Here is a 24,523-nt window from a genome sequence, read left to right as displayed (position 1 = left end):
ACTTCACTTTCACTTTCATAGCCAATAATAATACTGTGATAGTTTCAGGTGGACAGTAAAGGGACTCAGCCATAGGTATACATGTATCTATTCTTCTGCCATGGGTTTCCCTTGTGGCCCAGCTGGTAAAGAATCCACCTGCCATGTGGGAGACCTGGGTTTGATCCCTGGGTTGGGAAGATCCCCTGGAGAAGGGAAAGGCTACCCACTCCAGTATTCTGGTCTGGAGAATTTCATGGACTGTATAGCCCATGGGGTCGCAAAGAGTCCGACACGACTGAGCGACGTCCACTTTCATTTCTTTCATTCTCCCCCATGAGTTTTATACATTTTTTTAATCCGTCAAAGCACCTACCAGAGTGCTGGAGAAACAGAGGTCTACGCGTTGTGTTCGTGTCAGTCGCTCAGTCGTGCCCAACTCTTTGCGATCCCAACAGGCTCCTCTGTCCATGGAATTCTCCAGGCAGAAATACTGGAGTGAGTTGCCGTTCCCTTCTCCAGGGGATCTTCCCTACACAGAGATCAAACTTGGGTCTACTGCATTGCAGGCAGATTCTTGACCGTCTGAGCCACGAGGGAAGCCCTCCAAACCACTGAGAGATGAATTTAAATGGATTAAGTGTTTGATAAGGAGTGGTAAACGTATCACGATAAAAACTTAGACAATTGCTTGTTTGGGGTTTATTAATGAAGCTGTGCTTATAGGAGGTTCGTCTTAAATTTGCAACCTGCCCTTGACTTGGAAAGTCCTAGTCGTCCGTCCCTCTCGGGCTGAATGCCGAGGTGTTGTTCACCCTCCTGCCGCACGGAGGCGCCAGGGGAAACCCCGCGCTGCGAGGATCGGCGGGTGGCGCCCGTCTTGGCTCGGGAGGGCCGGACTCCCATAATGCACCTTGCATCAACACGGCGCTGGGGCGGCTGCCAGGAGGTGCCGGCGGGCCCCCCAGGAAACCCCGCACGCAGCTCGAGGCGTATTAGACGGGCCCCAGGTGGCAGCCATGGCGGAGCTGGCACCTGCTCGGGTAAGAGTCCTTCTCGTGCGGGCCCGGGGGCGCGTTGGGGGTGGGGGAGCCCCTGGCCGGGGGCTGGGCTTCGAGGTGCGGCCCCGGCGGGGCTGGGCGTCGGTAGTCAGCGGCTGGCGCGGGTCCACGCTGACCTTCCCCCGACGACCCCAGCGCCCTGCCCTCTCGCGGACCGTTCCCTCCGCGTCGGCCGTATGCCCGGCGTCTTCCCGAGAAACTTCGCCGAGGCTTGTTTCATGTTCTTGGATTTGCTACCGTCCCGACCTGTTTTCGTCGCGCGCTAAGAGAGCCCGTTTCCTGGCTGGTGAGGAGGCGCGGATGGGAAACCCTGAGTCCCTGTCATTGCCAGCGAACTTGCCCCGTGTTCCGGGACCCCAGGACTCTGCTTCTCTGTGACCAGCTCGTTCTCGGCCTAATGGGGTTGCCCTCGTTCCTTCTGCCGTGCTCTCTCCTGCTGCAGACTCTGCACTGGTTTGCAGCCACGCTGGTTGAAGTTAAGGCAGGGCTTTCTCTCCCTGGGGGGCAGGTGTTACCCTCACGGTGTAAGTTGCTGGCTTTTTGTCTGGGAAGCTGTCGATCTCTTTCCGTCTCCTCCTCTCCCACATGTCCCCATTCAGGGAATGGCAAGACGTGGAGCTTGGGCACGGAGTCGGGAAACCGGGTTTTAGCCCGTAACTCAGCTGTCAGCTATCCAGTCTAGTGATTTTAGGTAACTGTGTTCACTGTAAGCTTCTGTTTCCTTAGCTGTAAATTGAGTGTTTGGCTAGTTACTAGGTGATATGGTGGCCCAGACAGTAAAGAATCCGCCTGCAATGCAGAAGACCCAGGTTCTATCTCTGGGTCGGGAAGATCCCCTGGAGGAGGCAGGCCTTGGCAACCCACTCCAGTGTTCCTGCCTGGAGAATCCCATGGACAGAGGATATTGGCGGGCTGTAGTCTATAGGGTCACAAAGACTAGGACAGGACTGAAGCGACTGAGTTTGCATCACACAAGGTTCTTGGCAGCTCTGACAGTCTCTTTATTATTATGAAGTGTTGGTTACTTTGATGATATGAGAGGATTTGCTGTAGAAAGGGCAGGTGGAGTTCAGTTGGTCTTCAGGGCAGCATTTCTTGATCTAAAGACACTTTCAGAATCATGTGAGAGGGCTATGGAGATCCTGTTGTGAAAATTTGACCGTGAGCTGGGTGCCTTGTATTTGATTCTTGTGGGAAGTTGGTAAGAACTGAGGGGAAGGATTGGGAGACTTAATACAGTGTGTGTTTTCAATGAATTATGACAACAAGACACAAATGTTCATGATATCACTATATTTACCTCATTTGATTCCTTTAAGCTAAGGTGATCTAGTCAAAGACTTGCCTTTTTTCTCAAGACCATGTTATAATACTAAAGTTGGGCTGGAGGATACATTACTAACTTCCAGAATACTTCTTTCTAACTGGTCAGTGCAGTTTCCTATATGTCTTCAACAGATCTTGTTAAAAGGAAGTCTTGTCCTCCAAAATCCCCAAGTATGCTTTAATTAATTTATGGATCTATCAGTGCAGAACATATTTAAATTGTTCTCAAGCATATTTCGTTTCTCGTCTTCAGATAAAAGATTCTGTAACTCTTGTTTGGCCAGTATGGCCAAAGGGTGCCCTGATGAAAACAACAAAAAATCCTGAGGTGAGGGAACAAATATATTTGAAATGTAGTTAGTAGAACATATGAAAGAGCCCAAAGACTAAGTGAAAGAGCATGCTCTTAAGAGATAGGAAGGATTTCTGAAGCCAACTTTGAGGACATTTACTGAACATTCACTGGTAGTGTTTATAACCTCAAGGGACATTGGAAAATAGGCAAAACTCAGAGCCTAAGATGGGAAGTCTCAGACGCCTTCAACTCCAGTCTCATAACATTGAAACTTCAAAGGGCAACCTTAAGGGTGAACTGGAAGTAAGCTCCCACCTCTAGGGAGTGATTGCAGAGAAAATCATGACAAACCTTGGTGCCGAGAGATGGGTACAAGGTGCCTCTTGAGAATTCATGTTGACTCTCCAGTGGGCTTATTGCCTGAATTCATATGACCTCAAATCTCTGAAGTATTCAACACTTAACTCAGACTTCAAATAATCCTCATAGAGAACATCTAAGAAAAAATGAATTCCCAATAAAAGCTATGCAGAAAGTAATGAAACGCTCTGAGAAAAAGCCAGTAAAATGAATGGACAAAAAATTAGTCATTCAGCGATTTCAGAGGTTGCAATTTCAGAAGAAAAACCTATTGGAATTCCAATAGGAAACACACTCAGTCTGCACTGGAGGCCATGTTTGATGAGTGGTTAATGGCCGAGGATATCATAGGACTGGTGCAAATACAAATACTTAGAAGCCCAATAGATCCCAATCAGGATAAACATAAAGAAATCTCTACCTAGACACACGATAGTGAAGGTACAGAATACAATGCAGAGACAATTCTTTAAAAAGATTGGCTTCAAATGAACCATTCTTAAGACTGATGAGGTTCATCTCGACAACTCTGGAAGCCAACCAGCAGTAGACTGGCATCGTGGAAAGGCTAAAAGAAAATAACTATGTAGTCCCATATTTATACTTCTCAAAAGTATCTTTTAAAAAAAATGGTAAAATATTTTCAGACAGAACTGACAATTTGTTACTAGTATACTCATTAAAGAAATTCTAAAGAATGTACTTAAGGTACAAGGAAACTTATCCTAAGTGGAAAGTGATAATATAAGAAAATATGATAATCCGTTAAAATGGGTAAATCTAAACAACTATTGTCTGAATAAAAGAGTAATACTCTCTTGTGGGTTAAAAACAAAGATAGAGTAAATACATGGCAGCATTGATATAAACAGTAGGAAGCTGCTGCTGCTGCTGCTGCTGCATCACTTCAGTCTGACTCTGTGTGACCCCATAGACGGCAGCTCACCAGACTCCCCCGTCCCTGGGATTCTCCAGGCAAGAACACTGGAGTGGGTTGCCATTTCCTTCTCAAATGCAAGAAAGTGAAAAGTGAAAGTGAAGTCGCTCAGTGGACTCTTTGAGACCCCATGGACTGAAGCCTACCAGGCTCCTCTGTCCATGGAATTTTCCAGGCAAGAGTACTAGAGTGGATTGTCATTGCCTTCTCCAACGTTAGGAAGAGAGGATCAAAATTCAGATGTTTGAAGTCTTTGTAAGCAGTTTCTAGGATGGTTGCTAAAAGACTAGACATTGGCTATATAAGTTAAAATTCAAAAGGGGGAATAATAGAATAAGAAAAAAAATCAGTCTAAAAGAAGGCAAGAAACGGGATGGGATAAATAGCACAAATAAGGTAAAAATAAATAAAAATAGACCAACAATTACAATAAATGGAAATGGACTAAGTGTTTTAGTTAAGAGGCAGAGATTGATCTCCTCATCTGGAGCAAATGGTTTATAGGAGATACGACTAAAAGATAAAGTTATAGAAACAGTTGACTATAAAAGGATATGAAAACATGTACCAGGCTAATACTGATCATGGGAAAATTGGGGACTTCCTTGGTGGTTCAGTGGTTAAAAATCCACTTACCAGTGCAGGGGACACGGGGTCAGCCCCAGTCTGGGCAGGTCCCACATGCCATGGAGCAGCTGAGCTCATGTGCCACAGCCATTGAGCCCTTGAGCTGCAGCTCCTGGAGCTAGTGCTCCACACCAAGAGAAGCCCCCACTTGCTGCAGCTAGAGAAATCCCATGCACAGCGACAAAGACCCGGCGCAGCCAAAGATAAAATAATAAGCAGCATTTTTTTAAAAAGGAAAGTTGGCTTAATTGTATTAATATTGCTAGAGATAAAGGGCTACTACTGCTTTTATTATGGTGAAAGACTTAATTACCATTCTGATAGAATGTTTCTAATCTTATGTGCATCTAATTATATAGCCTCAAAATATATTGAACAAAAATTGATAGAACTACAAGGAAAATTTACTGTCATAGTAGAAATTTTAACACAACCTTAGTATTTTATGAATAAAAAACTAGTAAGGGGGTAGTGCATTCGATAGAGCTTTCTGAGATGATGGAAATATTCTCTGCCCTGTTCAGTAGAGTAGGAACAAAGTACATGTGGCTGTCAAGCACTTGCAATGTAGCTCAATAGCTGAGGAACTGAAGAACTCAGTTTTTAATCAATTTCAATTAAATTTTAGCATCCGCATGTTTCTGGTGGCTGTTATTGTAGGGTAAGGAAGTTAAGAGAAGGCGAGGTTCGGAAAAAGAATGAGACCAGCATTTTACAGGAACAGGTCACCTTTAATGAGGGGAGAAGGGGCAGCAGTTAGACCAGTGAGCTGCTGCACTTACCCAAGAAAAGAGTAAGTATATATAGGCATATATGTGGAAATCTGCTGTCTTAAGAAGGCCTGTTCTTCTCCAAGGTTGTTTGGAGTAGTTAGCTCTTAAACAGCTGGGGCAAGGAATTCTGGCTATCGGCCAGAGGCTGGACCAGCTGGGAGCTGGGCATAATCAACCTTAATGTCCATTTTTTTTCTTCCGGTGAGAGAATTCTTTTTTTTGCATAGATGGTGGGGAGGACCCAGAGGGGAGTTTTAACTCCAGGCTATTTTGAGCTGTGTAACTTTCCTTCAGTTATATTGTGCAGCATGAAGATAATAATTTTTTATCCACATAGCTATCAATATATAATTTCAGTGTTTAGAGAGATTAATGAAGAAAAAAGAGAGAAGGCAAAAATGCCCTATTAGAAATGCACGTGTGTTCTAGTGGTTGATGCTGACTGCAGACTGGGACCATAGGCAGAGCTGTTGAACAGAACATGACCATTACCACCAAGATCATCCCTATCCATGTGGCTTGGGATTCTTCAGGTGATTCTAGCACGTGCCCATAGTGTGTTCCACTTGACCTGGAGTGCGGTAGACCAAACTGTCCTTGACAAAGCCTCCTCTAGTTGCAGATTTGTGAGCAAAATACATGTTGTTGTCTTAAGCCGCTATGTTTTAGAATTATTTATAATATAGCAATTGATGATTGGAGCAGATACCTATGGAATATGTTTAAATAGCAAAAGGTATTAAAAATGTTAGAAAAGGAGTATGTACTGTGAGTGGATTGAAACATTTTTCTTCTAAAGATGTCATTTCTCAGATTTATCTATGAATTTGATGCAGTGCCAGACAAAATCTCTAAAGATATATTTTTGTGAAACCTTTCAAACTTGTAGAGTATCACCAGGCCAAAAGTAATCACGATACTCCTGTGAAATAAGTAGGAGGACTTGTACCAGGTATCAATAATTATCAAAAAGCTGTGTCATTAAGATGGTAATTTTGGTCAAGCAGTAGAAAATTGATCCATAGAACAGAAGAGAGATGCCAGAAACAGACTGATTTCATGTATGAAAACTTGATTTATGACAGAGGTAACAGGTAAATGATGGGTTTTTCAATATATAGTATTAGATCTGTTGACTTCCCATATGAAAATTGAGGCTTGCACTGTACACAATACTGTCTCAATTCTAGTTGAGATAAATACTTAAATATGAAAGTCAAAACTATCAAGTGTTTAGAAGACAGTATCATGTGGTACAGATGTTTTTTGTACACCTGACATGAAAGTTCAAACCAGAAGAGAATTAATACTGATAAACTCACCTACATTAAAACTTTATATTGAACAGTAATAAAGAGAATTTTAAAATGAGGCACAAATAAGGGAAGTGATTTGTAATACATATAACTGATAGATTAGCATACAGAATCTACAAATTGTATCAGACAACCTCTTAAATACTTAGAGAAGTCAGGTAACCCAAAAGATAAATGGACTAAAGATTTCAGCAGTGAAGGGGAAATTTGAATGGCCAGTAAACATTAAGGAAAGATGCTTGTCCCTTGCTAGTAATAACAAAAATGAAGATGAAAACCATAATGAGATATCATTTCAGATCTATAGAGGGACATGCACAAGGGTTTCCCTGGTGTCTCAGAAGGTAAAGAATCTGCCTGCAGTGCAAGAGACCTAGGTTCAATCCCTGAGTCCTGAAGATCGCCTGGAGAAAGAAACGGCTTCCCACTCCAGTATTCTTGCCTGGAGAATTCCATCGACAGAGGAGCCTGGGGGCTACAGTCCGTGGGGTCGCAAAGAGTCGGACACAGCTGAGCAACTATCACTTCCAGTTTGCTAGAGGGACACAAATGTTAGTTTGACAGTAACAAATGTTTATGATATTGTGCAACAGCCAGAATACTTATAGACTTCTGATGGGAGTGAAATTGGTACAACTACTTTGGAAACCATTTGACATTATCTGTTTACGTTCAGGATGTGTATACACCCTATGAGCCAATAATTCCCTTCCTAGCACTATGCCCTTGGGAAACTTGCCCATATCCACTAGAAGCCAGGCACAGTTCTATTCATCATAGTACTGTTTGTAGTGACAAAGATGAGGAAACATCAGTAGTGGGATGGAGAAGTAAATTGTGGTGAAGTCACGTGGTAGAATATTATACAGCAGTGAAAATGAATCAAAGCCACCTACAATACCAAGTTGTTCCTGGAGTTGTAGAAGAGTAACTTGTTTATGTAAAATCCTAAAACATGAAAAATTAGAAGAATATATTTTTTGGAAACAAACGTGGTAAAAAAAATGAAAAGGGGCAGTTAATAGTGAAAAGACAAATTTGGGATAGTAGTTACTTCAGAGAGTTGCCCGAAGGACTGTAAAGCTGATATACAGGTCACACACGTGCGTGCGCGCGTACCCTGCCGTGCTGTGCTTTGCTTTACTGCACTTGACGGTGTTTCTTAGCAGTTGAAGTTTCTGGCAACTCTCTGTCAAGCAAGTCTGTCATCTGCCAGTTTTCCAACATATTTGCTCACCTCCTATCTCTGTGTCACGTTTTGGTGAGTCTCAAAATATTTTAAACTTTTTCATTGTTATTACATTTGTTATGGTGATCAATGATCTTTGATGTTAATACTGCAGAAAGATTCCAGCTCCCTGGAGGCTCAGGTGGTGGTTAGCATTTTTTATCAATAACCTACTTTTTAATTAAGGTATATACTGTTTTTTAGACATAACGCTATTACATTAAATTACAGAAACATACCTTTTCGTATGTACTAGAAAATCAGAAAATTCATTTGACTTGTCATACCTGCTTTATTGTGGTGGTTTGGAACTGAACCCACGGTATCGCCAAGGTATTCTCAGTGTGTGTGTACACATATGTGTTTAATTAAATAGCTTTTTTACCTGAATGCTGGTTACACAGAGATTTGTTGTCACTACTTTATATAATTTTCTGTATCATGTAAATGTTTTTTATCTGTTCAGTCGCCTGTCTCAGCGCTAGAAGCAGCCTTCAATACCATCTAGGCCAGCTGTGTCAGGCATCACTTTATAGTCTTGCTTAGTGTTTTACTCAAGCAGCGTGTAGGTTTCCTAAGAGCAGGAACTGTGTCTCATGGGTAGTGACTGTGGGTTTCAGACCATAGCTGCAGGCCCGGTGTATGATACATGATCTGACAGCAAGATACAATTTGCAAGCAGGAATGTCCCAGAAAATCCAGAAATATGTGCGTGTAAGAGTACTTTTTTAAAGAATTCTCGTTTCCTTCAGGAGTATTCTTATGTATGAAATCTAAGGAAAAAATTATAGAGAAGTATGTGTTTAGTGAAAAAGTCAAACAAGCAATAGTTTATAATCAAAGATTAAGATCCCTCTCACATCCTGAGGCTGACTTGTGTTAGTATAGTTTGGTGAATGTCTTCCCACACCTTCCTGTGTACTAAAAGAAACATAAACACTTATCTTGTCTCTTCTTTAGGAAAATGAAGTCGTAATAAATGTATTTCCCTCAGAGCTGGCTTTTATCCTATCAGTGTATGATGAGCATTCTTCCAGGTCATACACGTAGGTCTCACTCATTCTTTTTAACAGTTGTGTGACACCATCTTTGTGCCACAGTTTATGTGACCATCCTCTTCTTAATAGACATCTAGAGGGAGTCCCTTGCAGTCCAGCGGTTAGGACTTGGCACCGTCACCGTGTCCCTCGTCACTTCCGTCGTGTCTGGACTCTTTGCGACTCTGTGGACTGTAGCCTGCCAGGCTCCTCTGTTCATGGAATTCTCCAGGCAAGAATACTTGAATGAGTTGCCAGTTCCTATTTCAAGGGATCTTTCCGACCCAGGGATTGAACCTGCGTTTCTTGCATCTCCTGCACTGACAGGTAGATTCTTTACCCACTGAGCCACGTGGAGAGCTGGTCACTACTGTGGCCCAGGTTCAATCCCTGATTGGGGAACTATCCTGTAAGCCACTTGGTGCAGACAAAAAAAAAGACATCGAGATTATTTCCAGGTTTTGGCTCTTCCGAAGAATGTTGCCAGTAATCAGTCATCTTCGTGTGTATGTCGCTGAATAGTAATGTTTTTTTTTGAAGAGTCCTTTAGTGGTATCACTAGGTGAGAGGGTTTTTAAGGACCTTTGGGATATTTTCTTCCCGCAAAGCTTGTTCCAGGAATGTTACGAAGGTACCAGATTTACCACTTCATAGTCAGCTCTCATTGTTGTTCCCTTTCCCTCTCTTTCATATTTCTCAACCAGGTCGATGAAAAGTGATTTCACTTGGTTGTATCTGCGTTCCTAACTGCTAATATGGTTGTCTTTGCATTTGCTTACTGACCGCCTACATTTGCACTTTTGCAAATTATTTATAGTCTGCAGTTTTATATTTGGGTTATTTATCTTTTCTTCCCGATTCATATCCTGTTTACAAATATTCTCTTCCTGTTTGTTTCTAGACTCTGTTTATGGTATCTTTTATGATAGCTAACATTTTCTCCTTCCTTGATACTCTGCGTCCTATTTACTGAGACATAATTTACATACAGTAAAATTCACTCCTTAAGCATAACTATAGTTCAATGAGTTTTGAAAAATGTGTAGCCATCATATTACCAAGTTACAGGATATTGTCATCATCCCCAAAAGTACCCCCTAAGAAATTAATTTCCTCCACTCCAGTACTCTTGCCTGGAGAATCCCATGGGTGGAGGAGCCTGGTAGGCTGTAGTCCATGGGGTCACGAAGAGTTGGACATGACTGAGCGTCTTCACTTTCACTTTTCACTTTCATGCACTGGAGAAGGAAATGGCAACCCACTCCAGTGTTCTTGCCTGGAGAATCCCAGGGACGGGGGAGCCTGGTGGGCTGCCATCTATGGGGTTGCACAGAGTCGGACACGACTGAAGCGACTTAGCAGCAGCAGCAGCAGTCCCAGCCCCTGGCAACTGCTGGTCTCTTTGGTGTCTGTAGTTTTGCCTTCTCCTGAATGTCATGTAAATGGATGCAGTATGTAGCATTTTGTGTCTGGTTTCGTTCACGTTTGTGATTTTGAGATTCATCCATGTTGTTACAGGCATCAGTAATTTGTTCCTTTTTAATTGCTGAGGAGGATTCTGATATAAGGTGGAGAAGGAAATGGCAACCTACTCCAGTATTCTTGCCTGCAGAATGCTATGGACAGAGAAGCCTGGTAGGCTACAGGCCGCGGGGTCGCAAAGATTCAGACACGCTGAGTGACTAACATGAACCATTCTGATATAAGGTGTATCTTTCCTAGGCCTGCTGTAACAAAGGCCAGCCAGCTAGGTGGCCTAACCAACGAATTGATTGTCTCTCAGCTCTGGAGGCTAGAAGTCTGCAATCCAGGGGCCCGCAGGGTTGGCTCTTTGCGAGGGCCGTGGGGCAGCATCTGACCCCTGCTCTCCCCTGGCTTCTGGTGGTGCCCCTTGGCTGGTGGCAGCGTAACTCCTCTGCCTCCAGAGCTGCGCGTTCACCTGCTCCTGTGTGCCTTCCCTCATTTCTCCCCCATTCTTAGGGCGCCAGTCACTCTGGATTAGAGCCCACCCTCCTGACCTCATTTTAACTTGATGGGCGGTGAGACTATCTCCAAGTCAGATCACATTGTGAGGTGCAGGGTTAGGACTTCCTCCTGTCCTTTTGGGGAGACATAATTCAACCCATAACGAACGAATGGACCACCATTGGCTTGTTTATCCATTCACCAGTTGATGGACATTCAAATTGTTTCTGTCATGATAATTTAAAACAAAAGAAAAGAGGAAGCTTGGCTTGCCTGCTCTTCTTAGCCTTTGAGGACATGGGAGAGGAGGGATGTTATTTCTCTGCTTAGATCCCAACCCACCTTCCTGTTTGGAAAACAGTGCTAGCAAGTAACACAGTGCTGGGCCACAGAAGGGAAAGAGATGCCGAAAAACTAGAGACTTAAGAACAGAATGTGTGGGGAAGTGAATTTATCCAGTAATCGAATTTTTTGGTTTCATTTGTATTTTTCGTTTACATTAAACTTCTTTACATGCTTTTTAAGGGGGATATTTTTAAGGGGGATATTTAAGCCTTTGGCTTAAATAGCTCAGTAACGAACTGAGTTGGTTACCTGGAGTAGGTCACGGCCAAACTTAAGTGTTCAGTTCTGTGCCATTGGTTGGCCTCATCTCATCCCCTCTTTCTCTAGACCATAAGCTCAGGCCCTGGCAGTTCTTCTAAAGCTATTTCCTTCCAATGTCTTGTTCTCCATGTCCTCATTATAGTTAGAGAAGTAGCCTTGATTAAAGTGTGTGCCTTATAATAGAATATGAAGCTTTGGGGTTTAAGACTGCCATGAATACTGTGGGCAAGAGGACAGCTCAGAACACTTCCCAAGTGCTGGTTTTATTAGCTCTGAGCTTCAGCCGCTGTCAGGGACAGACCCTAAAAACGTGAAGCCTCGGGACAGTGCCAGAGGACTCAGTCTGGTCATTTAAGTAGATGTTTCCGAAGGACTCAGTTTTCACTCTCCTGGTTGGTAAGGTGCAAAGGTGGATGTGGTGAGTCTTGTAGGTCCTGCTAAGGAATTTTGTCTTGATTGTGGGGAGCGACCTGCAGGGCTGACGTGATCCACTGTGAAGTCTGGCAGGAATGTGGAGGTGAGAGTGGATGGAAATCACATCATTTATCGTAGCAGAGTATCACACAGACTCTCTAATATCAAATAGAAAAAAATCGGCTTAAAGACATGAATACTGACACTGGAAAGGCGTACTGAAGAGGCAGGCTGTGAAACGCAGGCAACAAGACACTTACAACACGATGGCAGCTTTGTTGAATAAAATAAGTTAGAAGATGGGGGGCGGGGGGAACCTTGTAGGAAACCTACCAAGATCCCAACAGCCTATTTCTGGACGGTGATATTTTACATACATGTTAGTTTTTTCTTGTTACGGCATATACGTGTAATTTAAAGTATCAGAATATAAAGGCACGTGCTTTTTAAACTAAAAGAAAAAGTAAAAACTGGGTGCCGTAGCGTTCCTGGACCCCTTGTGTGTTTCTAACCTGTTGTTTGGAAGAGACGCTGACCGCCTGACCCTGCACCTGGTTCTTCAGCACAGGAGGAAGCACCGCTCCAGCCCTCTGACTTCTTCCACGCCACCCCTGCAAGCACTGGAGAAAAGCCCCTACCTGGAGACCACAGAGATCTCGCTCTGGACTGTGGTGGCCGCCATCCAGGCCGTGGAGAAGAAGGTGGAGTCCCAGGCCGCCCGCCTGCTGACTCTGGAGGGGCGGACAGGGACAGCCGAGAAGAAGCTGGCCGACTGCGAGAAGACGGCCATGGAGCTCGGGAACCAGCTGGAGGGCAAGTGGGCCGTGCTGGGGACCCTGCTGCAGGAGTACGGGCTGCTGCAGAGGCGGCTGGAGAACGTGGAGAACCTGCTGAGGAACAGGAACTTCTGGGTCCTGCGGCTGCCCCCGGGCAGCAACGGGGACGTTCCCAAGGTAAGCCCGATTCTCAGGGGCTGGCTTTTCCTTTGTATCTTTGATCGGAGGCCCTCACTGTGTGACATTTGTGACTCCAGGTGTCCAGGTCACTTGAAAATGACGGCGTCTGCTTTTCGGAGCAGGAGTGGGAGAACCTGGAGGACTGGCAGAAGGAGCTCTACGCCAACGTGATGAAGAGCAACTATGAGACTCTGGTCTCTCTGAGTAGGTAGCGGTTTCTTCCCTAGACCTTGCCCTCAGACATCCTGCAATTCCTGACCGAGGCGTTTGTGACCCAGGCTACACCTGGGATTCTCGTGGCTGTGGGTCCTCTCTTGGCCTCCGCCGCGTTGAGTAATGGGAATCTCCAGGCCCTCGGTTTAGGACGACTCTTGGGAAGGTTTTGTATTCATGTAGTCAGTTCTTGATAGTGTTTATACTGATAGATAAGATGTCATCATACGCGTTAGAGTGTAACACAGCTAGGATACCTCAAGCTGTTTTTAATACTTGGGACGGCTTGACAAGAAGTCCTTTGTTACCTGGGATGGCCAGGCAGCAGGGACTCACCAATGTTTCTTGGCATTTATCTGTGGGGAGGAATTAATTTAGCCAGTCCTGTGGTTTGAAAATTCATGCTGTGTTGATTAGAAGTGCTGCTTGATAGATGTTCATCTTTATAGGTAAAATAATAAACGCATTTTGTTTGGTTCTAAACTCCTTTAGAACCGAGGTCCGTGGAGGCTTGTCCAGAAGGCCGCTGTGACCGAAGCGGAGGGAGGGAGAGGGAAGGGGCAAATGGTCAGAGAGGAGTCTGTGACCTTGGCTGGGTCACTGGTGCTGGTGGCTGTTGCCTTGTCTGTCCCAGTGGGGACAGCAGTCCTGACCTTGCCTTGCAGGGCTGTGGCCCAGATGAAGTTAAAGCCCCGGAAAGGAGCCCCCGACCGTGGGAGGTGGGGGTGGTGTGGGGAGGAAAGCAGGGAGCTCTGGGGCCTGGCCCCCAGCGCCTGAGAAGGAACGTGAAGGCAGCCGTTAGCCGAGTGGCTCCTTCGAATTGGCCATGACTTTCTGAATTGTCCGAAACTGCTCGGGGAGAGTGACGGTGAATCTTCTGAAGTTTTACCGTCAGCTCCTTGACCTCGGTTGCCTTGTTCACTGGCAAATGACCAGTCCTGTCTTCTGGGCTCACATTGTGCCCTTTCCAACCCAGAGGTGCTTGGCCAGCCCGAAGGAGAAATGGAGTTGGGTGCAGAGATGCCGGGTGACTTGGAGGAGGAAGAGTCTCGTGGTGTCCACCCAGGTGAGTGGCTCCAGAATATTCCAGCCCTGTCCCGTCCCCGGCAGCCTATTGTGAGCTTTGCCACCACCAGACTGCCCCATGCTGATCAGCAGTCACCTTGTCTGGCGTTTGTTTGTTCTAAACTCCTTTATGGTTGTCGTCAGGTCACCTCTTACACGTGGCTCTTACCTCCTTCACTACTGCGGGGAGTCCTTAAGACTCGTGGCCGCCTCGCCTTTCCGTGTGCCGTACAGGGTAGGGTGCCTAATAGACCGGAGTCAGAACCCGGCGGAGACTGAGAGCAGGGTGGGTCAGAGCTGCAGGAGTGAGGCTCGCTGGGTAAGAGGCAGGAGAAGCCACCGGGAACCGGGTCATCTGGGGAGAGTTGGCAGGAAGAACCGAGCTGGATGTGTGGATTTCTAAGGTACAGGTTTAGGTGTGTGTTTGTTTTATTATTCACATTTATTATTTTAACACTCTTAACACTTAAAGTAGCTTATACCTGTGTTTATCTAGCCATTTTCTACAGAGGTTGAAAGCAGATCTGTGGACAAGCTTGGAGAATATAACAGTGTCCTGTAAGCACACTGTGTTCAGAGTCCAGCCAGCACGTCTCTCCCTGAGCACAGTCTAGTTTTTCAGGCCTTGCAAGCTGCTCAGTCTCCTCTTTCAGACTGTCCCAGTTCCCTTGGTCCTGGAGTACTCTGATTTGAGCCCTTCTGAAGCTGGCCGAGGCGCGTTTAGCTCTGAGACAACCTAGACTGTGCTCTCTTTTGTGGCTCTCCTTTCTCTCGGCAGCGGAGGAGGTCGTGGCCAAGCAGGAGACCCGGTACACGCAGGACAGCTCCGCGGACCTTCCCGGAAAGTGCTTGGGCTTTGCCGACGAGCAGGCTCTCCGGAGCCCGGAGCAGGCTGAGCTCTGGGATGGGCAGGGCAGTTCCATCCTCTTGGAGTCAGGTCCCGGGGACACTCGTCTGCAGGAGCCCACCGAGGGTGGGAGAGACCCTGGCAGTGGCAGAACTCTGGGCTGCACCCCGAAGCGCAAGTGTCACAAGCAGCTGCAGCCGGGCCGGGAGTGTGGGCAAGGCCTGCAGCTGAGAAGGGACAGCGCTGGGCCCTGCGGATGTCCCGAGTGCGAGACCCCACACCCGCAGACGCCCTCGGAGCCAGAGGCGAGCCCCCGCCCCCGGCCCCAGCTTAAGCCGCCGGCGCGGAAGGCGCAGCCGCTCCAGTGCGATGCGTGCGCGAGGAGCTTCCGCTGCCGGATGAGTCTGCTGACCCACCAGCGCTGCCACCTGCAGGCCGCCGCTCGGGCCGGCCGCCCGGCCCAGGAGCGGTTCTCACCCAACAGTCTGGTCGCCCTGCCCGGCCACATCCCCTGGAAGAGGAGCCGGGGCTCCCTCCTCTGCGGTTACTGCGGCAAGAACTTCAGCCATCCATCAGACCTGGTGCGGCACCAGCGCATCCACACGGGCGAGCGGCCCTACAGCTGCCCCGAGTGCGAGAAGAGCTTTGTGCAGAAGCAGCACCTCCTGCAGCACCAGAAGATCCACCAGCGGGAGCGGGGCGGGCCAGCCCTGCAGCCCGCCAGGCCCAGCGGCCTGCTCTAGGGGTGCCAGCCCCTCACCCAGTGGAGGGGGGGTGGGGGGAGCTGGCACTGTCCCCCAAAAGACACTGCAGAGTCGGGCACTGACTTCTTCCTGAGGGGGCTCTCTTTGGTTTGCTTTTGTGACCGGGCGCCAGGCCGAGCCCAGAGGCTGTCCTAAAATCCAGGGGAGGCGGGGAGCCTGGGCCAGGCCTCTCCTGCTGTCTCTGGTTTTCCCGTCGGAGCCAAAAGTCTCAGGCTGGGGGTGGCTGTCTGACCCTGCCGGGCTAGTGACCTCTCCCAGCCTCTGGGTCTTCCCAGGGATTGAGTCGGACCAGAGGAGTGAGCAGGCATGTGGGAGCACAGCCCCGTGGGTCCTCCTCTTCCATGGTCTGATTCCTGACAAGTAGAGGAGGTAATTAAAGGGAACTGCTTACCCTGCTCTGAAGAACCTTTTTTTGGGGGGTTGGGGGGATTAGATTTTAGTTTATGAAGAAAGCCTGGCGCTCTTTAAATTTTCAGAGTCGTAGAAGTTGTTCCTAACAGGGACCTGGCTTGCCCTCCAGGAGGGAGTCACTCACAGGCTCGCTCAGCCCACTCACGTTCAGTCAAGCCAGAGACCGGGACGCAGTGCTGAGCACCCTGTCGTGGGAGTCCTGGGCTCTCCAGGGGGCCTAATCAACCACAAGGGACAGCGTGGTGAGGGAGCCCCCAGAGCCCCTGCTGGGTGTGAAGGGTCCAGGAAAGGAGCTGGGGTATGGCTGCTCCTGCGCAGGTGGCTCCTCCCTGCCCTTCCAGTCCGTCCCCGCTGTGGTTCCACAGCCTCCCGGGGTGGAGAGCTCCGTTTTCACTTCGGTGGCTCAGCTTGTTCCCGTGCAGTGGTCCCTTGAGTTGGTCCAAGTTACGCCAGTTGTTCGTTGAGGTTGTTCAGATCACACACACTCCACACTTGTTCTGGGCCTGACTTCCTGAGAAGACGGAGGAAAAGCACCGTGTCTCTTAGGGGTGTTGGATGCCCGCCCCCTGTTGTGTGGGGGAGGTGGGAGCAGGCTCCTGGGTCCTGTGTGAGTGTCCCCTTTGATGATTTGCAGTTGGCCTAGAATAAAACTTGCTACTGGCAAAAAAAAAAAGTGCTCCTGTTTGATGTCTTTCTCCATTTGTCGAGAATTCCCTCCTACGGCCAGGGTGAAGGCCTAGTGGCATAGCCTGGCCTGCACCTTCCTTAAACCTGGGCAGCAGAGAGGAGGGCACGCAGGGGATACTCACCAGTATCTGTGGTGGTCGAGGGCTGCAGACAGGCTGAGTGTCTGAGTCGTGGGAGGTGGGCGGTAGGGAGGGCAGGTGAAATGCCGTGGTACACAAGGAGTCTTGGGGAGACAGGAGTGTTGGCTTAGGTGTCCACATAGCCGTGTGGGTCCATCTTAAGTACTTGGTGCTGATGGGAAATGTAAGAAATTGAATGAGATCTGTAACACAGTACTATTTCAGTAAATGAAAAATGTGTGTGTGTGTATGTGTGTGTGCGTTGCTCAGTCGGGTCCGACTCTTGGCAACCCCATGGGCTGTATCCTGCCAGGCTCCTCTGTCCACGGGATCAAATAATTTGTTAAGAACACACAGCTGAAAAGTTCTATACCAGGCTTTACGGTTGCCCGTGAGATGAGCGAGAGGGATGTGGAGATTAAATAGAAACGAGCTTGGTCTCTGTAAGGTAAGGGGTAATCTTGGTGTAGAGACACGGTGGGGAGGGAGGTTATTGTAGGACGAGGCCCTGAGAGGTGCTCAAGCTTCACCATGTGCAGGAAACCTCTGGAGCACCTCCTGAATCCCTTCTTCAGCCTCCTCCCCATGACCTTTTGCATTAGAGACACCCCCTTATCCCATCCCAGGAGTGCTTTAACGTGCCTGGCCTTTGCCTTGCATCGTGGTGAGAAAAGCAAAATAGGAGATAGGGTCCTGTTTCTCCAGCAAGGTCAGGTTCTTCTTGAGGAAGGGAAATGATTGTATCACTCCATCAGACTAGTGTAGTAGCGGCACCCAGGGTCAAACCCACACCTCCTGTGTTTCTCACATTGCAGATACTTTACCCATTGAGCAATAGGGGAAGCCCGGTGTTTTCACTGGAAAAGACCCTGATGCTGGGAAAGACTGAGGGCAGGAGGAGAAGGGGATGGCAAGAATGAGATGGTCGGAGGGCATCATTGACTCAGTGGACGTGAGTTTGAGCAAACTCCAGGAGGTAGTGGAGGACAGAGGAGACTGGTGTGCTGCAGTCAGTGGGGTTGCAAGGAGTTGGACAGGACCGAGTGACTGAACCACTGTTTTAAGTTCTTCACATCAAAATGAACTTCCTCCTCACAAGACCCTACGTGGTGGGTATTTCCCCATTTTCCACGTGAGATGTGAGGAGAGACCCCAGAGTTGATGTGAAGCAGAGGTGGCTGTGAACCGAGCCATCTTGCCTCAGAGCCCACACGCTTGACCACAGGCTCTGCTGCTTCTGGTGGACCACGATTAAGGACCTTGTGTCTGGGTTGGATTCTAAGTCCTTGTTGCCTGTGGCCTCCGCACCGGCAGCATCGGCCTTCCCTGGGAGCCTGGTAGAAATGCAGACTCTGAGCCTCACTGCATCAGAATCTGCCTTTTCACAAGATCTCTGGGTCATGCTCTGCTCACAGAATGCCCTGTTTGCCACTGATACAAAAAAATCTTGCCTGCTTCAGCTGTCCTTCATTGAAAGCCTGCTCTGTTGGGTGATGAGAAGGTAACAGGCGGTGCAGCTGCCTGAAGGACAAGAATGATCAAGTTAGCTTGAAATCAACACATAGTGAAGAATGAAATGCCAAACACCAGCGACTAATCTGTACTATCTTCTTGCTGTTCCTGCAGGTAAGGTCCTCATTGTCGTCCACCTAGCTTTTCATTCAGTAACCTAATTGATCTCCTATTCCATTTCACATCCTTTTTACTACCAGAGTTATTGTCCTGGAACATAAATTGGATATGGCCTTTCCTCAGAGCCTTAGGGCAAGCTTTTAAGTGTAGAACTCAAGACTTGGACCACCTAACCTGCTCCGGGTTTCTTCACCTTTCATACTAAATTCTCTATGCTGCTGTTGCGGTGGGAGTCCTGTCATTTAATCAATAAGCCGCACTTCCCCGTGGCCACATTCAGCTCATGTGTTGCCTCTCCTGGGAATGCCCTTCTCTGTGAGCCAACTATTCAATACCATTCCCTTGTGGCTCAGCTGCTACAGAATCCACCTGCAATGCAGGAGACCCGGGTTCAATCCCTGGGTTGAGAAGATCCCCCAGAGAAGGGAAAGGCTCCCCACTCCAGTATTCTGGCCTGGAGAATTCTGTGGACTGTATAGCTCACGGAGTCACAGGACATGACTGAGCAACTTGACACTTTGACTCAGCTTGTAGACCCGCTTCTATGAAAGCTTCCCTCGTTCATTTCTTTTGTTCGGCAAATAGATGTCGAGCACCTGTTACTGAAGCACTGTTTTAAATGCTTGGGTTAAAGCAGTGTAGAAAACAACAATCTTAGCCCTGGTTGAATTTCAGTTCAGTCACTCAGTCATGTCCGACTCTGCGACCCCATGAATTGCAGCATGCCAGGCCTCCCTGTCCATCACCAACTCCCGGAGTTCACCCAAACTCATGTCCATCGAGTCGGTGATGTACATTCTATCAAAATCTGTTTCCTTAAAAAAAATCTTTTTAATTGAAGTATAACGATATCCCTGGCGGTCCAGTGGCTAAGACTCCATGCTCCGAAAGCAAGGGGCCTGGGTTTGATTCCTGGTCAGGGAACTAGATCCCACATGCTGCAACTAAGTTCACGTGCTGCAATGAAGATTAAAGATCCTGAATGCCACAACTAAGACTTGGTGCAGCCAAATGAATAAAGTACTAAAAAATATATACCATGTACTGTAGCAGTAAAATAAAAAAGATGGGAAAGTTATTTTTTAAAAAAAGAATGCTAAAAGAATGAAGTATAGTTGATATATGTAAGTTATAGGTGCACACTATAGTGATTCGCAATTTTTAAAGATTATTTATAGTTACTAAAAATATTGGCTATATTCCCTGCCCTGTACAATATATCCTTGTAGCTTATTTTGTGCATAATAGTCTGTACCTCTCAATCCCCTTGTCCTATGTTGCTTCTCCCCGCTTCCCTCTCCCTATTGGTAACCACTAGGCTGTTCTTCGTGGGTCAGTTTCTGTTACATTCACTGGTTTGTTGTATTTTTAAGATTCCACATATAAGTGATATCATAGAGTATTTGTCTTTCTGTATCTGACTTACGTCACTTGGTATAACACCCATCATGTCCATTCATGTTGTCACAAATGGCAAAATGCCACTTTTTTAATGACTGAGTAGTATCCTGTTGTATGTATGTACACACCTTCTTTCTCCATGCATCTGTGGACGGGCACTTAGGTTGCTTCCGTGTCTTGGCTATTGTAAACTGCTGCTGTGAACCCTGGGGTGGAAATCTGTTCCCCTCGTGTACTGTACCTTTGCACAGCCTTAGATTTTGTTCACTCATGAATATCGAAGTCTCCTCCATGTGCAAAGTCTACAGAGGAAAGGATAAAAGGTTAATAAATCTGAGACTTTGTTCTTGGGCTTAAAAGTTGTCAGGGATATCTAATAGAAGATCGAAAATGATATGTCCTAAGTGAAGCTAAAATCTAAGAATTCAGAGAACAGTTACATTCAGCTGCGGGACATTGGGAATGGCATTCTGAGAGATGCCTTTGGGCTGGAAGAGATGCTTTTGAGCTGGACCTTGAAGTACATTCTAAGAAGGAGTGATATGACCAAACTAGATATTATGGGGTGTGTACCAATAAACAGCAATTCATTTGACTCAGTTGAGGGTGGGGTGGAAGGAGGGGAGTAGTGGGGGACGTAGTTGGAAAGAGCGGTTGGGGTCAGACTAGGGAGTTTGGATTTTACTGAGTTAGTAATGGGGAGCTGAGAGTTTTGAGCAAAAGGGTGATTCGTATCTAGCTGCGAATTGGGACGATTACCCTAATAAGAGCTTTTGTTTTTGTTGAGGATGGGGGCGCACGGGGGATATGTGAGAGGTTTTTGAGTAAGACCAGCAAGAGCCGATGAAGGTCTGATTGGGTGTAGCTGTGGCTGGAAGAGAGCAGTGGACGAGATCACAGAGGTAGAGTCAACAGGAGGTGATGCTTTTTAAAAGCAAGGTGTCGATCGAATCCAGATTCCACAGCTCCGCGCTTGCGGGCTTGGCACGGACGTTCTCACGGAGCGTCCGCTGAGGGAATAGCTCTAACAGGAATTCACAGAACAGGGAGCCCAGCGCTCTGTCAACAAGGGAGGGCTTCGTGGAGCAAGGGGATTTGGTTACCCTCTGGCCTCCCTCTGCTAATACCTCCCCTGTTGCTACTTTAGAGGGGGGTGTCTACTTCCCAATCTAAAGGTAGGGGGCATGGGAATTCTCTGCCCCATCTCCTGGTGGAGGATGCAGTGGTGGGGTCACTAGCATTAGAGTACCTTGACACTTCCCTCACCCTACATGACCCTAGGTATTGTTTGAGTGGCCCTCAACCTCTGACAAGCCTACCTTCTGCTGCAGAGGCCGATGGTTGACTGTGCTAGAGTGGCCTGCACCTGAGTGGAGTCACCCCGTCCCTCCAGGGTCTGTGCCTCTACTGTGGAAATCCAGTGTTGTCGGCTCACCCAGAGGTACTCAGGCCCTGGAGACCTGCTCCAGAAAGGAGCAAATGCACAAGAGAAAGATTAATGACTAAGGATGCACATCATCTTAATTTATTTTTTTGTGTGTGTAATAATGTTACACACACAAAATAGTGTTAGCAATGAAGTTATATACTCTCCAATGAATCCAAAGAATGTCTGGAGGTTGTAAAGACCTCACCAGACCTACTCCCATAATTTACATTTTAAAATAACAGAATTAGTCAGAAGGTTTAATCCAGAGACTGTCCTCAGGCAGAATACATTATTGTTATATAATCCTAAGGAATGTAGAGAAGGAAAAAGAGTTTGTCCTTTCTTCCTCCTTGAGAATTCCAGACCCCTCTCTCCTTGGGGACCCCTAGACTTCTTATCAACCTGCCTAGGAAATGACTGTCTCATTCCCCCTTTTTCTTTTAGAAGAATTATGTTGCCTAGGGAAAAGGGGCGTCACTCTCCTTCCATAACTGCTTCCGAGCTGAGAAGGGGCATTGTCCCTAAATTGGCGAGGCAACATATTCTCCTAATCCTCATATTGAGGATATCTGATCCAGGGGCCCCAAATAGTAGTTGGAGAAAGTTGCAGCAGTAGCAGGAGTTTGAGCAACCATTTGTAACTTAAAAGCTTTCATGCGGCTAGAAACAAATCCAGTTATGCAATTACAGATGCAGGGAGCAAACAGCAAAAACAAGTGAAAATCAAAATTAAAAGTCACATTATGTCCATAGTTTAAGTACAAAGTGTTGTACCAGTCCATTTTAGGGTTGGTAGCTGTCATCAGATGAAGAAGAGGCATCGCATGTGATTGTTGTCGAAGGTATTCACAGACTTGGAGAAAGTCCTTTCCTTGAAGTGGAGATGTCCACCACAGGAAGCCTTCCACTGATGAAGAGAATCTTTATAACCTCCTTAGCCTGTTCACTACAACAGAGAAAAGCCTCAATCCATCCAGTAAAAGTATCTACCCAAACTTGTAAGCAAGAATATCCATTAGCTTTTGGCATGTGAGTAAAATCAATTTCCCAGTCCTCTCCAGGATACTTCCCACTTCGTTGTAATCCAGATTTTGCTAGCTTTTCAGTCTTTGGGTAATTTTTCTGACAAATCTCACACCTTTTGATAATATTCTTTAAAGTTTTCTTTATATTCTTACCTTGGCCATGCAGTATCATATAGGAGGACCAGGTGTGCCTTCTTTAAGCCCTGGGGATCAAGTCTATCCCAGTTTTTCAGGATACAGTTCAAAGGAGTGAGGCTGGAATTGTTAGCTCCCATCTTGTCCTGAAGGATCCCGGACGAGCCCCCAAGATGAAAGGTTCTTGTTGAATCACGACGCCGGGATTCTTGGCCCCCGGAGGAGAAGAATTCAATCCGGGGCCAGAGACGAGGCTTGATCGCTCAGAGCTTTTGTGTAATAAAGTTTTATTAAAGTATAAAGGAGATAGAGAAAGCTTCTGACATAGGCATCAGAAGGGGGCAGAAAGAGTACCCCCATCTTAATTTATATTAGAGCTGCTCCTGGCCTGACACCCAGGCTGGTCTGCTCAGGAAACCACATGATGTTATCACGTTTTTGTATTTTTTGTTTAATATGTTTATAAAATCAGAGCCTGGGAACGGGAGGCAGCTTTGGGAGCTAATGGGCACGGCAGTGTGATCACTCAACAGCAGAATCAACATCTCATGGCAAACAGAAACAAAATTTTGTATGCGCTCCTGCCCCACCCACTCCAGCCTCAGACCTGGAAATTCTGAGACTTGTGCCCAGCAATCTGTATTTTAATAAGCACTCCAGGAGATCAGGATACTAAAACTTGAATACTGATTACGGAAACTCTTTTCTAAAAAACTCCGACCAGCTGTCAAAAATGAGAGCACTCTTCCCGGGGCAAAGCTTGTGAAATTCTAACTTCTTCTTCCTCTCCCATCCATTTTCCAGACTCTTTCTGTTTGCCTTGGACATTAACTCTTATTTTATGAGATCACAACTTATAAAATTATAAGAAATTTTTAATCCTTAATACACTGCCTGACCCCTGCTGAGACCTGAGGGGCGCTCTTTTGTTTGCCAACTGTCTTAGATCAGGTTATTTCAACAAGGATTCCCAGGATGAACCATGCCATATATAGATTTTATTTCTTGTTACCTTAAAGTAATACTTCCTAACCAGATTATAGGGGTGAACCTGACCTGAAGACAGTATCAATTTATTTGTGTTCCTACTATGTTAACTGACCTCACTTTTGCTTGGATCAGATATACGGGCTAATCATCTTCTCCATCCCTCCCAAGAGAAAAAAAGAAAGAAAACATAAAGAAACAAAACTGCAGACTGATGTCTAACTCTTCCAAACCCGGAAGAGTTTCCAGGATTGTCGGACAGAGTGAGATTGTTGTGAAATGTAGAAGCTTAAACTGTATACAGCATATTTTATTTTCTGGCTGCCCTGCACCTTAATTCTCCAAGCAGGGATCGAACGCACACCCTCTGCTTTGGAAAGGCGGAGTCTTAGCCACCGGACCACCAGGGAAGTAAAGTGTATTTCGCTCTAGGTGTACGCACATGAGCGCAGGCTCAGTCATGTTCCGCTCTGCAACCCCACGGACTGTAACCCACCAGGCTCCTCTGTCCTTGGGCTTTTCCGGGCAAGAATACGGGAGTGGGGTATGCCTTCCTCCAATGGATCTTCCCGACCCAGGGATGGAACCCGAGACTCCTGTTTTGCAGACGGATTTTTTACCACTGAGCCACCTGGGAAGCCCATTTAAGTTTACATTCGGTGATTAAGAGGTTTTCTAGTGTAAGGCTCTGTGGGTTGCAAATGAGGGGGAAGTAGGTCCCAGATTGAGTCGTTTATTCCAAATGCCTCAGGGCCTGAGTTAGTGGTGGATTTAGTCCACCCGATCCAGAGGACCCCCCAGCTGGTAGCTGACAGGCGAGTGGCAACTGGATGTGGCAGAGCGGGCCTTCCAGCCGCGTACCTGCTGGGAAGGCGGACCCCAGGAAAGGCGGAGGAGACCCTGGATCCCCAGAGGGAACGAAGGAAGC

At 46.9% G+C, this 24,523-nt stretch overlaps 1 protein-coding gene and 1 long non-coding RNA gene across 4 annotated transcripts; one reads left to right on the top strand and one right to left on the bottom strand.

The window, feature by feature from the left end:
- On the top strand, positions 890-16,853 carry ZNF212 (zinc finger protein 212). 2 transcript variants are annotated; one of them, XM_018046814.1, is made up of 5 exons: positions 890-1,022; positions 12,493-12,877; positions 12,958-13,084; positions 14,070-14,159; positions 14,937-16,853. In XM_018046814.1, the coding sequence occupies exons 2-5, from the start codon at positions 12,713-12,715 to the stop codon at positions 15,746-15,748; spliced, it is 1,194 nt and encodes a 397-aa protein (XP_017902303.1). In that variant the 5' UTR covers positions 890-1,022; positions 12,493-12,712; the 3' UTR covers positions 15,749-16,853. The 2 variants fall into 2 exon arrangements, with proteins under 2 accessions (XP_017902303.1, XP_017902302.1); XM_018046813.1 differs by having other exon boundaries at positions 12,488-12,877.
- LOC102189828 lies at positions 18,438-21,484 on the bottom strand. Of its 2 annotated transcripts, none has more exons than XR_001917937.1 (3): positions 21,339-21,484; positions 20,148-20,321; positions 18,438-18,507 (listed from the first exon to the last, which is right to left on the bottom strand). It is a non-coding gene; the product is annotated as an uncharacterized LOC102189828 (long non-coding RNA). The 2 variants fall into 2 exon arrangements; XR_001917936.1 differs by having other exon boundaries at positions 18,445-18,507; positions 20,261-20,321.

Source organism: Capra hircus, chromosome 4 (assembly GCF_001704415.2).
Source record: "Capra hircus breed San Clemente chromosome 4, ASM170441v1, whole genome shotgun sequence".
In the NCBI taxonomy this organism is placed as follows: domain Eukaryota; kingdom Metazoa; phylum Chordata; class Mammalia; order Artiodactyla; family Bovidae; genus Capra; species Capra hircus.
Note: the sequence above shows the minus strand (reverse complement) of the source record. Positions and strands in the feature narration are given on the sequence as shown.